General features: G+C 44.1%; 1 protein-coding gene across 1 annotated transcript; it reads left to right on the top strand.

Annotated features, from left to right (window-relative positions):
- Nucleotides 1-3,922: 3,922 nt before the first annotated feature.
- LOC139324093 (immunoglobulin superfamily containing leucine-rich repeat protein-like) lies at nucleotides 3,923-9,858 on the top strand. Its single transcript, XM_070953750.1, has 2 exons — nucleotides 3,923-3,985; nucleotides 8,578-9,858. The coding sequence occupies exons 1-2, from the start codon at nucleotides 3,923-3,925 to the stop codon at nucleotides 9,856-9,858; spliced, it is 1,344 nt and encodes a 447-aa protein (XP_070809851.1).
- Nucleotides 9,859-12,299: the final 2,441 nt, after the last annotated feature.

Raw genomic sequence — 12,299 nt, 5'->3', positions numbered from 1 at the left:
TTTTCTTTGCTTGGATTTATCCATGGGTGGCCTACCGGGCGTTGAAAAGCTCAATAAATCGCGTGCCGGTGGGTGCCGCACATTGGCGGTTGGGACGCATATTTTGAGTGACAGGGAGCTGCAGCAGAAGGGTGAAAAATAATCAACTATTTATAAATAAGTATCACCCTTAATTACTATTATTACCATTATTATTATTATTATTATTATTATTATTATTATTATTATTATTATTATTATTATTATTACTATTATTATTTTAGCCTGCTCGATTTGGAGTCTGGATATCAGAACGGGAAATGGCATAAATCGTCTTTCTCTTGAGTGGATGACAATATCAACATTTTTATGGTGCATTAGAAATGTAGACTTTCTCATTATAGAAAAACGGTCTCTGGTGGACACGTTTTAATTGAGTTTTCCGCTTTAAGACATAGGAAGGAGAGAGGAAACGCAAGCATCTCCGCCTTCAATTAATTAGTGAGTAATAGATTTCTCTCCCTTTCGGCTCCCTTCCCCCCTAATAATTCTCCGGGGAATCTAGTTATGATGAGATATTGGAATTGGAGGATACGCCATGGATCCCTTCGAGACCGAGAAGTAGAAGGAAGACGAGGGAAGATGACAAATGTCCCTTCCGAGAAACGCAGCCATTATGTACAAGACAAATGCCTTCCAGTCAATTTTGACTCCTGCTGATTAGATGAAGGTCTACGTACAAGATTTTCGGGGTAATAGTACGCAAGTTTTATTTTATTTTATTTTCATTTGATTTCTATAGCTGCCCATCTCAAAAAGTGATTTGAGACGGTGTACCAGGGGTGGGTTCTATTTACCTTTACTACAGGTTCGCATCGTGCCCACTCGCTCTTCTGCGCATGTGCAGAAGCTTCTGCGCATGCCCAGATCACCTATGATGACATCTGGGTCAGTGGGCGGAGCCTCCCACCGGTTTTACTACCTGTTCTTGCGAACTGGTCTGAGCCTGGGGCAACCCACCACTGCAGAATACATCATAAAACATAAAAATAATTCAAGCAATGAAAGAAGAACAAAATAAATATATCTTTAGAAGAGAATATTTGTAGTTCAGGGTTGAATTGTGCTGCTTTCTGAGCTTGGTGGTTTTCTTGCGGATGTTTCATTACCCAACTAGGTAACATCATCAGTGTTAGAAGGGAGTGAGGTATGTAGTAGAGTGGAGTAGGAGTAGGAAGAAGCCAAAACAGGATCTCTAACTCTTAAGCATCATCCATCACGTGGATGGAGCATTCTTGGCCTGTTTCCTCTAACTGGGAAAAAGGAAGATCAGGGGAGGCCGACTGAATCCAATCCCACATCCGTCTTGAGTTTGGTAGCTACAGGAACAGATCAAAGATGGTTGGACCATGATTGGTTGACATCCAATATCTCACAGATGGTGAGCAAGAGATGTTTGAGGAATGGGTGGACTTCTTCTTCTGAAAAAAGAAGAAACTATGCGCAGATACCTTGATGTAAAGGATGAGATGACATATCCTGATGCCTTGGAGTGAGTGAGGACCAGATTGGAAGCTGCCCGTTGCCAGGGGGTTGAAGTAGAAGACCTCCAAAGTCCCTTCCAATTCTACTAGTCTATATTCTGTGTCCTTTGAACATTGGTGGATGAACACCATACCAGAAAGTAGCAAGCTCAAAAAGCAAAGTGAGGAGATGACACGTGGCCTCCTAAAAGTCGAAGATTTGTTGTTGTTAGTTGTGAAGTATGTCCAATCCATCATGACCCCATGGACCAGGGGTCTCCAACCTTGGCAACTTTAAGATTTGTGGACTTCAACTCCCAGAGTTCCTCAGCCAGCAAAGATGGCTGAGGAATTCTGGGAGTTGAAGTCCACAAGTCTTAAAGTTGCCAAGGTTGGAGACCTCTGCCATGGACAACGTTCCTCCAGGCCTTCCTGTCCTCTACCATCCTCTGGAATCCATTTAAGCTCACGCCAATTGCTTCAGTGACTCCATCCAGCCACCTCGTTCTCTGCCGTCCCCTTCTTCTTCTTTTGCCCTCAATCGTTCCCAGCATTAGGCTCTTCTCCAGTGAGCCCTTCCTTCTCATTAGGTGGCCAAAGGATTTGAATTTCCTCTTCAGGATCTGGCCTTCTAAAGAGCAGTCAGTCAGGGTTGATCTCCTCTAGGGCTGACCGGTTGGATCGCCTTGCAGTCCAAGGGACTTGCAGGAGTCTTCTCCAGCTCCAGAGTTTTAAAAGTCGAAGATGGAGAAGGCCAAAGAGATGACCTCAATGTCTTCTCTAGCCTACTACATCTGCTGTCTGAGACACCCGAGAGATACACAACCTCACACAGAGCCAACAGACTGTTTTCCCTTCCCACATAAGCTGAATTAGCTTTTGTAGTCATCTTACAAAAAAAAAAAAAAAAAAGGAAAGCAGAGTAGGTGTTTTTTTAAAAAACCTATATGCTTTAGGATGTATTGTCTATGTTAACGATGCTTAAAAACGATATTTATATGTTGTATGTTATGTGAATGTCATATATGTGTTATAATAAAATTACAAATTTTATATATATAAAAAAAGAGAGAGACATTACTTCAGTCCGAAGCAGCCGGTGAGTCAGGTTAGTAGAGACGTTACTACTTCATCTGTTATTCATCGGGGAGACAGACAATCTCTCCTTAATTTACTCCTCCCCATCTGTGCTTTACAGCCTGGAGGAGACAGAAAACGTGTGAATTTTTAAGTGAATATGTACAAAGGAAGGGGAAAAAATAATAATCAGAAAGCAGGAATGAAAATCTGCCATGGACTATGGATATCCTCTGAATAGACTCTGTGGGCAATTTTAAATTTAAGCATCTGAGACTTGGCAAAGGAAAAGCCAACAGGTCATAGATTTTCTAGTTATTGTTTGTTTGTTTGTTTGTTTATTTATTAGATTTATTTATTTATTAGATTTATTTATTTATATTGCCGCCCATGGTGACTCAAGGCGGCTTACAAAATATAAAAAACTAAATTTAAAAATTTAAAGAATTTAATTTGCTTAGCGCATTGTAAGCCGCCCTGAGTCTCTGGAGAAGGGCGGCATATAAATCAAATTAAAAAAAATTAATTAATTAATTTTAATTTAAAGAAATTAAATTTAAGAATTTAAAAAACTAAAACTCATAAAAAAATCAAATAAATTAATGTAATAAAATCACCCCTATTGGTGTTTATTGGTTCCAATATCTCAGGGGCTGCCACAAAGAAGAGGGAGTCAAGCTATTCTCCAAAGCCCCTGAGGGCAGGACAAGAAGCAACGGATGGAAACTAATCAAGGAGGGAAGCAACTTAGAACTAAGGAGGAATTTCCTGACAGTGAGAATGATTAATCAGTGGAACAGCTTGCCACCAGAAGTTATGGGTGCTCCAACACTGGATATTACAGTGATATAGGGCTTCCTGCTTGAGCAAGGTTGGACTAGAAGACCTCTAAGGTCCCTTCCAACTTTGTTATTCTATTATTTTGGTGTATGCACCACCTGAGCTGTTTGGCGAGAAGGGCGGCTACCCAAATCAAATACGCAAAAATCCATGTGCATTCTTGAGAGGAGGAGGGAAACTCAATCAACCGGAACCTTCCGTGGAAATCCAGAATATCAGGAATAAACTTTTAGGATGTCTTCTCCTTCAATGTCCTCCTTCAGAGAAAACCCTGAGCAGTTTCTCCCCAGAAAGCACACGCTGCCTACCAGGGGGCCCCTTTCCATTAAACCGAAAAAGCCAAACATTTCTTTTTTCTTTCTTTTTTTTTTTGGTGAGGCCTGTAAAAAATCAACTCCTCCCCATCCACCCCCCCTTTGCTCCAACTCCTGCCAAACCGGAGGCAGGACTTTCTATTATTATTAATGTTTTTGGAATGCGTAGCTCTGTCCGTGCTCAGTACAATGTTTGTAGAGGTTTTCCTCCCGAAACATCGCAAGAGAGCAAACGGGGCAGCTTGGAGAAAGGTAAAAAAAAAGAAAGAGAACAATATTCCTTTTCCTGCCGTAGGTTCAGGGACCTTGTCGTTAAAAGTGCTTATTTTCTGAGTGGGTGCTTTCCCGCCCACCGACCCCCTCTCTGAAAGCTGGTTCTGGTTTTCTTCGGATTTCAGTTGCTCTCCCTTGCCGAGCGACGCTGCTTTAGGGCCAAGGATTGTGAAACTGAGAACGAAAACATCTGGGCTGATGGTGGGTTGTTGGTTTTTTTGCGTAGCGTACTTGAGGGAGGAGGGTAATGGCTGCAAAAATTGGAGGGAAGGAGTTAAGGAGCGGAAAGGGGACGAAATGAGATGTGCTTCTTTTTGGGGGGTTCTTCTAGCAGAGAAGGTAACCAAACTTTGTAAAGTTTGCCTAGAGAAGATTCCCAGTTGTGATTCTTGATGGCTCCGATTAATGGCGAGAAATCGGCTGGATTTCAAGTGTGTTGAATCTGCCTCTCCAGATTTTTGCCGTCAGTTCCAGCTAACCCCAGTTATTCCGCTAAGCTCAGTAGTGAAAAAATACTACAAGGAGAAGAGGTTCTCCTCCTTGGTCCTAACCTAGAGAGACGTCGAGGCCACCTTCCCCATCGTCCGTGGCTTATCAGATGGGATGGATTCTCGGCACACCTGGGGAAAGATAGCCTCTTAAATTATTCGTCGGTTTTGTGATCATTCTTACCAGCGGTGGGTTAGGATAATCTTACTACTGGTTTGCCGCATGCGTGCACGCTTGCTTTGTGTGCGGGCGAGCCCGGTTCGTGTGTGCACCTGCCTTCTACGCATTCGCACAGCCTTCCACGCATGTGCTTTGCTCACACATGCACCCAGACTCATAAACATGCCTAACTAGAATGGCATAGAGCCGGGGTGGGCAGGCTCACCCGTGATTTGGGCCCATCTGTGATTTCTGCTACCGGTTCCAGCGAACCGGTCTGAACCGGCTAAATACCACCTGTGATTCATATTTTAGGGGGGGAAACACGTGAAGCAGTGGTTGTAGTTTTTGTAGGCAGCAAGCCAAGTGATGAAACTGGTGGCCAAGACTCGAGAGAATTCACAGGAGGGTCTCTTGCAAGATCAGATTTATTAACTACAGCACCCTAGAAATCTAAGGTGCCCTGGTGAAAATCCCTATCCAGTCTCCTCTTTCACGGAAACCTATAAAGCAATAGAATGCCAGAGCATTGATGCTTGTGCCACCCACTCTTCAGAAGGCAGAACTTAACAGAATAACAGAATTGGAAGGGGACCTTGAAGGTTGTCTAGCCCAACCCCCTACTCAAGCAAGAAACCCTATTCCCGTGATGGTGAACCTATGGCACGTGTGCCATAGGTGGCACGTGGAGCTATATTGGTGGGTATGCCAGCTCAGCTTTGGGGTGCATGTGCGTGCAGGCCAGCTGATTTTTGAGCCTTCTGGGCCCACCGAAAGTAGGGAAAAAGGCTGTTTCCTGCCTCCGGAGGGCCTCGGTATGGGTAGGGAAGGCCTGTTTTTCTTTCTCCCCAGGCTCCAGAAGCTTTCTGGAGGGTGAAAACAGCCTTCCTCACATTCCCAGAGGCTGGAAACGGCCCATTTGCCAACTTCTGGTGGGATCGGAAGTAGGCAAACCTGCCATTTCCGGCCTCCAGAGGGCCTCCCGGGTGGGGAAGGCTGTTTTTGCCCTCCCCAGGCTCCTAGAAAGCCTCTGGAGCCTGGGGAGAGAGAAAAACAGGCCTACCAGGCCCACCGTGCCATCACGTGCCAAAAGCAGTGGGAGCACAGGGGGCTCGCGCATGCATGCGTGGGGGCGGGGCGTGCCCACACCCATAGAACTATGGGTGTGTGCACGTGCGCGCGTGACTCTCCTGCATGACCCCCGACTTTTGGCACGCGATGGCAAAAAGGTTAGCCATTACTGCCCTATCCCATTTCTGACAAATGATCTGTCCAATCTCTTCTTAAAAACTCCAGTGTTGGAGCATTCACAACTTCTGCAGATAGCCTGAAGGTGTGCAGGGGCAGTCCTACACAAAATACATTGCAGTAGAGTAGCCACGAATTTCCAAAGCCTTGTCCAGTTAGTTCTACTTCTGGGCAAGAAGGCTTCTTAAGCAGCAAAGTCCAGGGCAAACAGTCCTGTTGTCAACTTGCAAAGCTTTCAAGTTGCCATGAGCAGGAGGGAGGGAGAACTGAAGTGCATTCCATACATTCTTCCTGACCGCAATCAGAAGAAAGGTGTTAGGTTTCACAGCCAGCCAAAGTGGTTAATTGGAGAATGTGATTTATGACATGGCCAGAGAGGAGGGGAGAGACAGGGTCATAGGGGAACGTAAATCTACGTAGGATCAGTCCTAACTGCATCCGAGTATTGCCGGAATGTTGCTCCTAATAAATGACTATATTTCCTTTGAAGTTTGGATCATGGCTCATGAATTAATTAGGGCATCTTTCGGAAACTTGACACCGGTTGCATTAGTGGCAACCAAAATGTGTGACTTGAATTCAAAGATGTGGTTAACAGAAAAAATATTCCAGAAGACCTGAAATCCTGACTTTACCATCATCTGTTAGCTGCCGATTTCTACTCCCAAACTTCATGTGTTGGGATAAGCTCAGAATGAGGTTGCTGCCCTTGGGGAGTGTGAAAGAAGAGAGTGTTGGAAAGGTGTTGTGGTGAGGTGTTGATGATCTACAAGAAAATTCTTCTTTTAGACACAGTCATCCTTTTTATGGCAAGGCACATCTTCAGCTAGACAAACGCTAATTGGCCGACGATATTTCTTCACAACAGAATTGTGAGATCAGGGTAGCAGTTCAACAAGATGACAAAAGAAGCACACACTAATTGGGAATAGATTATTGTTTCTCACTCTTGGTGACGTTAAAATGTGTGGACTTCAATTCCCAGAATTTCCTGGCTGGGGAATTCTGGGAATTGAAGTCCACACATCTTAAAGTTGCGAAGATTGAGAAGCTGTGGTTTATGGGAATCATTTCTTGAGTTTATGCATTTATAGCAGGGGTGAAATCCAGCAGGTTCTGACAGGTTCTGGAGAACCGGTAGCGGAAATTTTGAGTAGTTTGGAGAACCGGCAAATACCACCTCTGGCTGGCCCCAGAGTGGGGTGGGAAAGGAGATTTTGCAATATCCTTTCCTCAGGAGCGGGGAGGGAATGGGGGTTTTGCAGTATCCTTTCCCTGGAGTGGGGTGGGAATGGAGATTTCACAGTATCCTTCCCCTTGAGTGGGGAGGGAATGGAGATTTCGCAGTATCCTTCCCCTGCCACGCCCACCAAGCCACGCTCACAGAACCGGTAGTAAAAAAAATTGGATTTCACCACTGGTTTATAGAGCTAAACCAGAGTTGATTAATTAAGCAGCACAGGTTTGGGTTCACACAATATGAGAGCAACATGGAAATAAACCTTATGATATGAGAACCTTAAAGTAGGAGAGCTAGTAGTGGAAATTATAAACTGGATGCTATGCTACTTTAGATTTATGTCTTGGCCTGCATGGTGGATGCAAAACACTTATTTCGTAATAATTTTAAAATTGTGAGGATCTTTTCTTGATTAAAATTCAGTTGAAAGGTTGAAGGACATCCAGATAAGAAATAAATAGAAACCAGACTGATGTTTATCTATTTTTAGAGGCAGTATTCCTTGCTAGCTGCAATATATTTTGATGGTCATAGTTTTCTAACTATTATCACTTCATCCACTTCATTCATAAAGCCAATGCAATCCTAAATTGCATTAACAGAGGGATACAATCAAGATCAAGGGAGGTACTAATACCACTCTATAAAGCCTTAATAAGACCACACCTAGAGTACTGCATCCAGTTTGGTCACCACACCATAAAAAAGATGTTGAGACCCTAGAAAGAGTGCAGAGAAGAGCATCCAAGATTATTAGGGGACTGGAGGCTAAAATATACGATGAACGGTTGCAGGAACTGGGCCTGGCTAGTCTAGTGAAGAGAAGGACCAGGGGAGACATGATAGCAGTCTTCCAATACTTGAGGGGCTGCCACAAAGAGGAGTCAAGCTTTTTTCCAAAGCACCTGAAGGCCAGTCAAGGAATAATGGATGGAAACCAAACAAGGAGAGATTCAACCTGGAAACAAGGAGAAATTTTCTGACAGTGAGAACAATCAATCAATGGAACAGAAGTTGCCTTCAGAAGTTGTGGGAGTTTTATCACTGGAAGCTTTCAAGAAGAGACTGGACTGCCATCTGTCAAAAATGGTGTAGGGTCTGCTTGGGTGGGGGGTTGGACAAGATAACCTACAAGGCCCCTTCCAACTCTGTTAATCTGTAATCTGTCCAGTGTTGCTGGAGTGCTTTTTTGCAGACATGCAACACAAGTTGAGCATGAATTTGCTTTCACACACAATTGTTGGGCAGAAGTCTTGATACCAGATTTGTTAGACTACCAAACTCCAGGTTGGTTCTCTCCACTTGACAAAAGAAAGGCCCATCAGGTGGTGCCCTTGTTCAACCTCAGGTGATATCACCCAGTTATAGGCCGATGGTTGGGTTGGACTAGATCTTAGAAGTATGGAAGGTAATCTCTACTGTTATTGTTTTGCAGCTAAATGAGGAGAAAGCAATGGATCCCTTCACCTGCTTACTAGCCGCATTGCTCTTTGTGGGGATCCAGAGCTGCCCGGAGGTGTGTCGTTGTGTAGCGAAGCAGAAATACGAGCGATATGTTGCAGACTGTTCTTATCAAGATCTCCAGGTGGTTCCTCAGGACTTCTCCTCCAACACCACCACCCTCACCCTGTCTGTCAACCACATTGTCACGCTGGGGGAAGAATCCTTCGCCAACATGGCAAAACTACAAGGTTTGTGGCTCTCCTACAATGAAATTGGCACCATCGCTGTGGGTACCTTTGCTTTTTTGGTACACCTCCGAGCTCTTGATCTCAGTCACAATCAGATTACGAATTTCCCCTGGGCAGACCTATCCAACCTCACATCTCTGCAACTGCTGAAGCTCAGCAACAACCATCTGGAGAAGATCCCTCCAGAAGCCTTTCAGTCCCTTAAGGATCTTCGTTCTCTCTGGCTCAGTGACAATCGGCTGGCTACCCTCTCGGATGGGACCTTCGGTTCCATGCCTAAGTTAGCTCAGCTGCAAATCAACAACAACCCCTTTGACTGCACCTGCAAAATCTGGTGGTTGGATGGATGGATCCAGAGCACCTTGGTTTCAATTCCAGAGAAGAAGTCCGTTACATGTGCCACGCCGGAGAAACAGAAAGGCCTCGTTCTTGGGAGATCCTTGAAGTTAGACTGTGCCCTTCCGTCGGTGCAGTTGGTCTATCATTCCAGCTTGGGGGACAGTAAGTTGAAGGATGGGCTTACCCTTCAATTGCACTGCAACGCGGTCGGTAAACCCCCACCGAAGATCAGGTGGAAAATCCAGACAGTCGATCAACATGTGGCCATCGATGGGCCCAACGTTGAAAGAGAAGAGCATTTATTACTAGATCCTGAAGGTTCCTCGCTGAGCAGAGGGCGCTTCCTGGTCTTCAAAAATGGATCCATGGCGGTCACCAAATTCAGCAAGGCCAACGAAGGCATTTATACTTGCCAGGCCTATAATGATGTTGGCTCTCGTGAGGCTTTTGTCCACGTGGCTTTGGCCGGCTCTGAGAAGCCCACCACTTTCCTCAAGAACCATCTCCAAGCCAGCAAAAATCCAAACAAAAGTTGTGACGTGAAAGAAGTCCTGACATCTGAAGAAAATGTGAAGTTTGTCTATTTGACTCCTACCGTGCCCAAGACTGTTTGCAGTGGAGGAACTCAACGCCAGTTGGGTTTCGGGAGTTTATTTCTCTTCTGCTTGCTTGCCCATTACAGCTAAGGCATTTGCAAATCTGGCATCAGGTAGAAAATCTGACTTCTTTCTGTAGGTATGGCCCATGGCAGCTTTTAGTTTAAGCAAAAGTTTCACACTTCTGTTTTAGATGAAGAATCTTGATTTGAACTGGGGCAGGATTCGCCATATTGTCGAGTAAGAAAAGAAATGGTTAGACAGGCAGACAATGAGAAAAAAGTAAAAAAGATACTGATAGGCAACCCTTTGATTAGGTGAATAGAAGCCATCCAAAATCTTGCAAGGATTTGAAAGTCCAGAACTATTTCTCAGGAGGTGGGGGGGGGAAATAGAGGGAGGGGGAAAAAGTATCTCTTGTGGATGCTTATCTTGACTTGGTTGAAATGGTGGAGAGCTTTCAGAAATATAAGCTCAACCTTGTCAGATACAGAGTAGGACGAGAAAGTAGAACTTAGAGATTTTGGCATACGATTCTCAGTTCTCACCTGCCACAATTTAAATCTCGAACTAGAAATGATCCTTGGCTCCATTTGTTGAGAAAGTTATAATTTTTATTACTCTGTTTCCCCGAAAATAAGACATCCCCTGATAATTCCAATCAGGCTTTTGAACGCATGCGCTAAAATAAGCCTCCCCCCGAAAATAAGCCCCCTCCCCGAATATTCAAACACAGACCTGGAAATCAGGTAAGACGGCAAGAGGAGCCCCATCTTGCTCCACGCGCCCCAAAATAATAAGACCTCCCCAAAAATAAGGCCAAGCACTTATTTCAGGGTTCAAAAAAAAAATAATATGACAGGGTCTTATTTTTGGGGAAACATAGTAGAGATCAAGTGTATTGCAGTATTGCATAGCCAGAACGGAGAATCGCATACCAAAATCCCTAAATTCTACTTTTCTCTCCCTTAACTGTCTCTCAGTGCCCACCCGGCATAACCAATCAGGTTTCAGGCAAGATCTTTTCATAATGATCAGTCCTAGCAGAGTTTGGTATGGAGCTCCCTCCTTCTTCCAGCTGGGTGACGTTGAGGCAGCATCTTAAGGAGACCCAGCACTTACTTTCATTTCCCCAAGCTTTCCCCCTCTCCACAGTTTATGGAAGTCTGTCACCGCATAGCAGTGAAGCACAAGCCAGCGTAAGGTGGCAGCTGACAGTCTTTTCCAAAACATCCTGAGGAGAAGCACGCAAGGGATGGTCTATGCATTCTCCAGATTGAGAAATGGAAAATCTAGCTACATTCTTCCAAGTCAAAGGTGTTGTATTTCTGGAAGCCTCCTTCTATTCCTGCTCTCTGATCTTTTAAACAGGTGAGACCTGGAAAAGATCTTTTGCAGCAAATCAGAGGCTGTACAAGGACCAGACTACAAATACACATTTCTCTATCCAGTTTTATTTTTTTTTAAAGTCCCAACATCATCAAAACAACCTCTCCATCAAATGCCTCCTTCCAGCTTATGACGTACGACGGGCCAAGAGAGATGCCTCTGAAGGGCAGGAGAAGAAGACAAAAACACATCTTCTCTAAGAGACTAACAATGAGGTTTCATTTATTATTCATCGTAGTAGAAATCAGGTTTCTGTATTCTTTAATTACTCTATATTCACTAGGTGTGTGGAAGTCATCTGGCCAGCTCTTGAAATTGGAGTTGTTTTAAATTTAAAGGAGAATGGGCGGAAACCTTACTTGGTCAAGGTAAGAATGAGGAGAAGTAACTCCATAACTAGACACAAATGTCAAAAAGACACAACTATGTAAGGACTTTCTCAATATAACCTGTCAGAACTGGAGGTATTAAAAGGTCTGTGGCTTTTTTTTCTTTCTTGTGCATATATTTTGATCGTCCAGCTTCTTCTTCTTCTTTGTCTTCTCCTCCTCCTCCATATTTATAATACAATTCTTTTAATTCCAGGAATGGCGGTTGCTCTGTTAAACATCTAGACAACGTGGAGCAATGTATGTGGGAATTTAAACAAGATAAAAACAGCCTGTTCAATGCATTTATACAAATTCTCCATCTCGAACACCACCCACCGCTAACATTCAAAAAGAGCCCCTTATGTACATTTGCAAAAACCCTCAAAAACCCCCATTTTGGGGACCACTCCGGTCTCGGTTCTGCTTTTAACTTCTAAGCCTACCGTGCTTAGCTTTCTTTCTTGCCAAAAGTGAGCTCCCCCCAAGATTTAGGGTGCACCAAGATGTTGGCAACATCAACAGGTTTTCCATGTTAAAAAAAAAAAACCAGGAGAACACACACATCTAAGGAACGTCTTGTTATTATAGAGAGAAAAAGACCAGCTTTGGATCAATTTCAAAACTTTGCTTTGGATTTCATGCCCATCAAGAGTTGTTTGTCCTGGGGTGGGGTGGGATGGGAAAGGAAAGGAGGACAACTAAGCCTCTTGTCATCTTCTAAAGTCTACAAACAGGTCAGGGTAGACGCAGAAGCCGGAAAGAAGAAATTGA

The sequence above is a fragment of the Pituophis catenifer genome, unplaced genomic scaffold (genome assembly GCF_029215685.1).
Source record: "Pituophis catenifer annectens isolate HBS135680 unplaced genomic scaffold, rPitCat1.0.hap2 SCAF_14, whole genome shotgun sequence".
Lineage (NCBI taxonomy): Eukaryota > Metazoa > Chordata > Lepidosauria > Squamata > Colubridae > Pituophis > Pituophis catenifer.
This window is presented reverse-complemented; position numbering and strand designations above follow the sequence as displayed.

Coding starts and splice junctions, on each gene's coding strand:
- LOC139324093 (XM_070953750.1), top strand. CDS start 3,923: ATGTTTGTAGAGGTTTTCCTCCCGAAACATCGCAAGAGAGCAAACGGG. Junction 3,986..8,577: donor ACGGGGCAGCTTGGAGAAAG/GTAAAAAAAAAG, acceptor ATTGTTTTGCAG/CTAAATGAGGAGAAAGCAAT.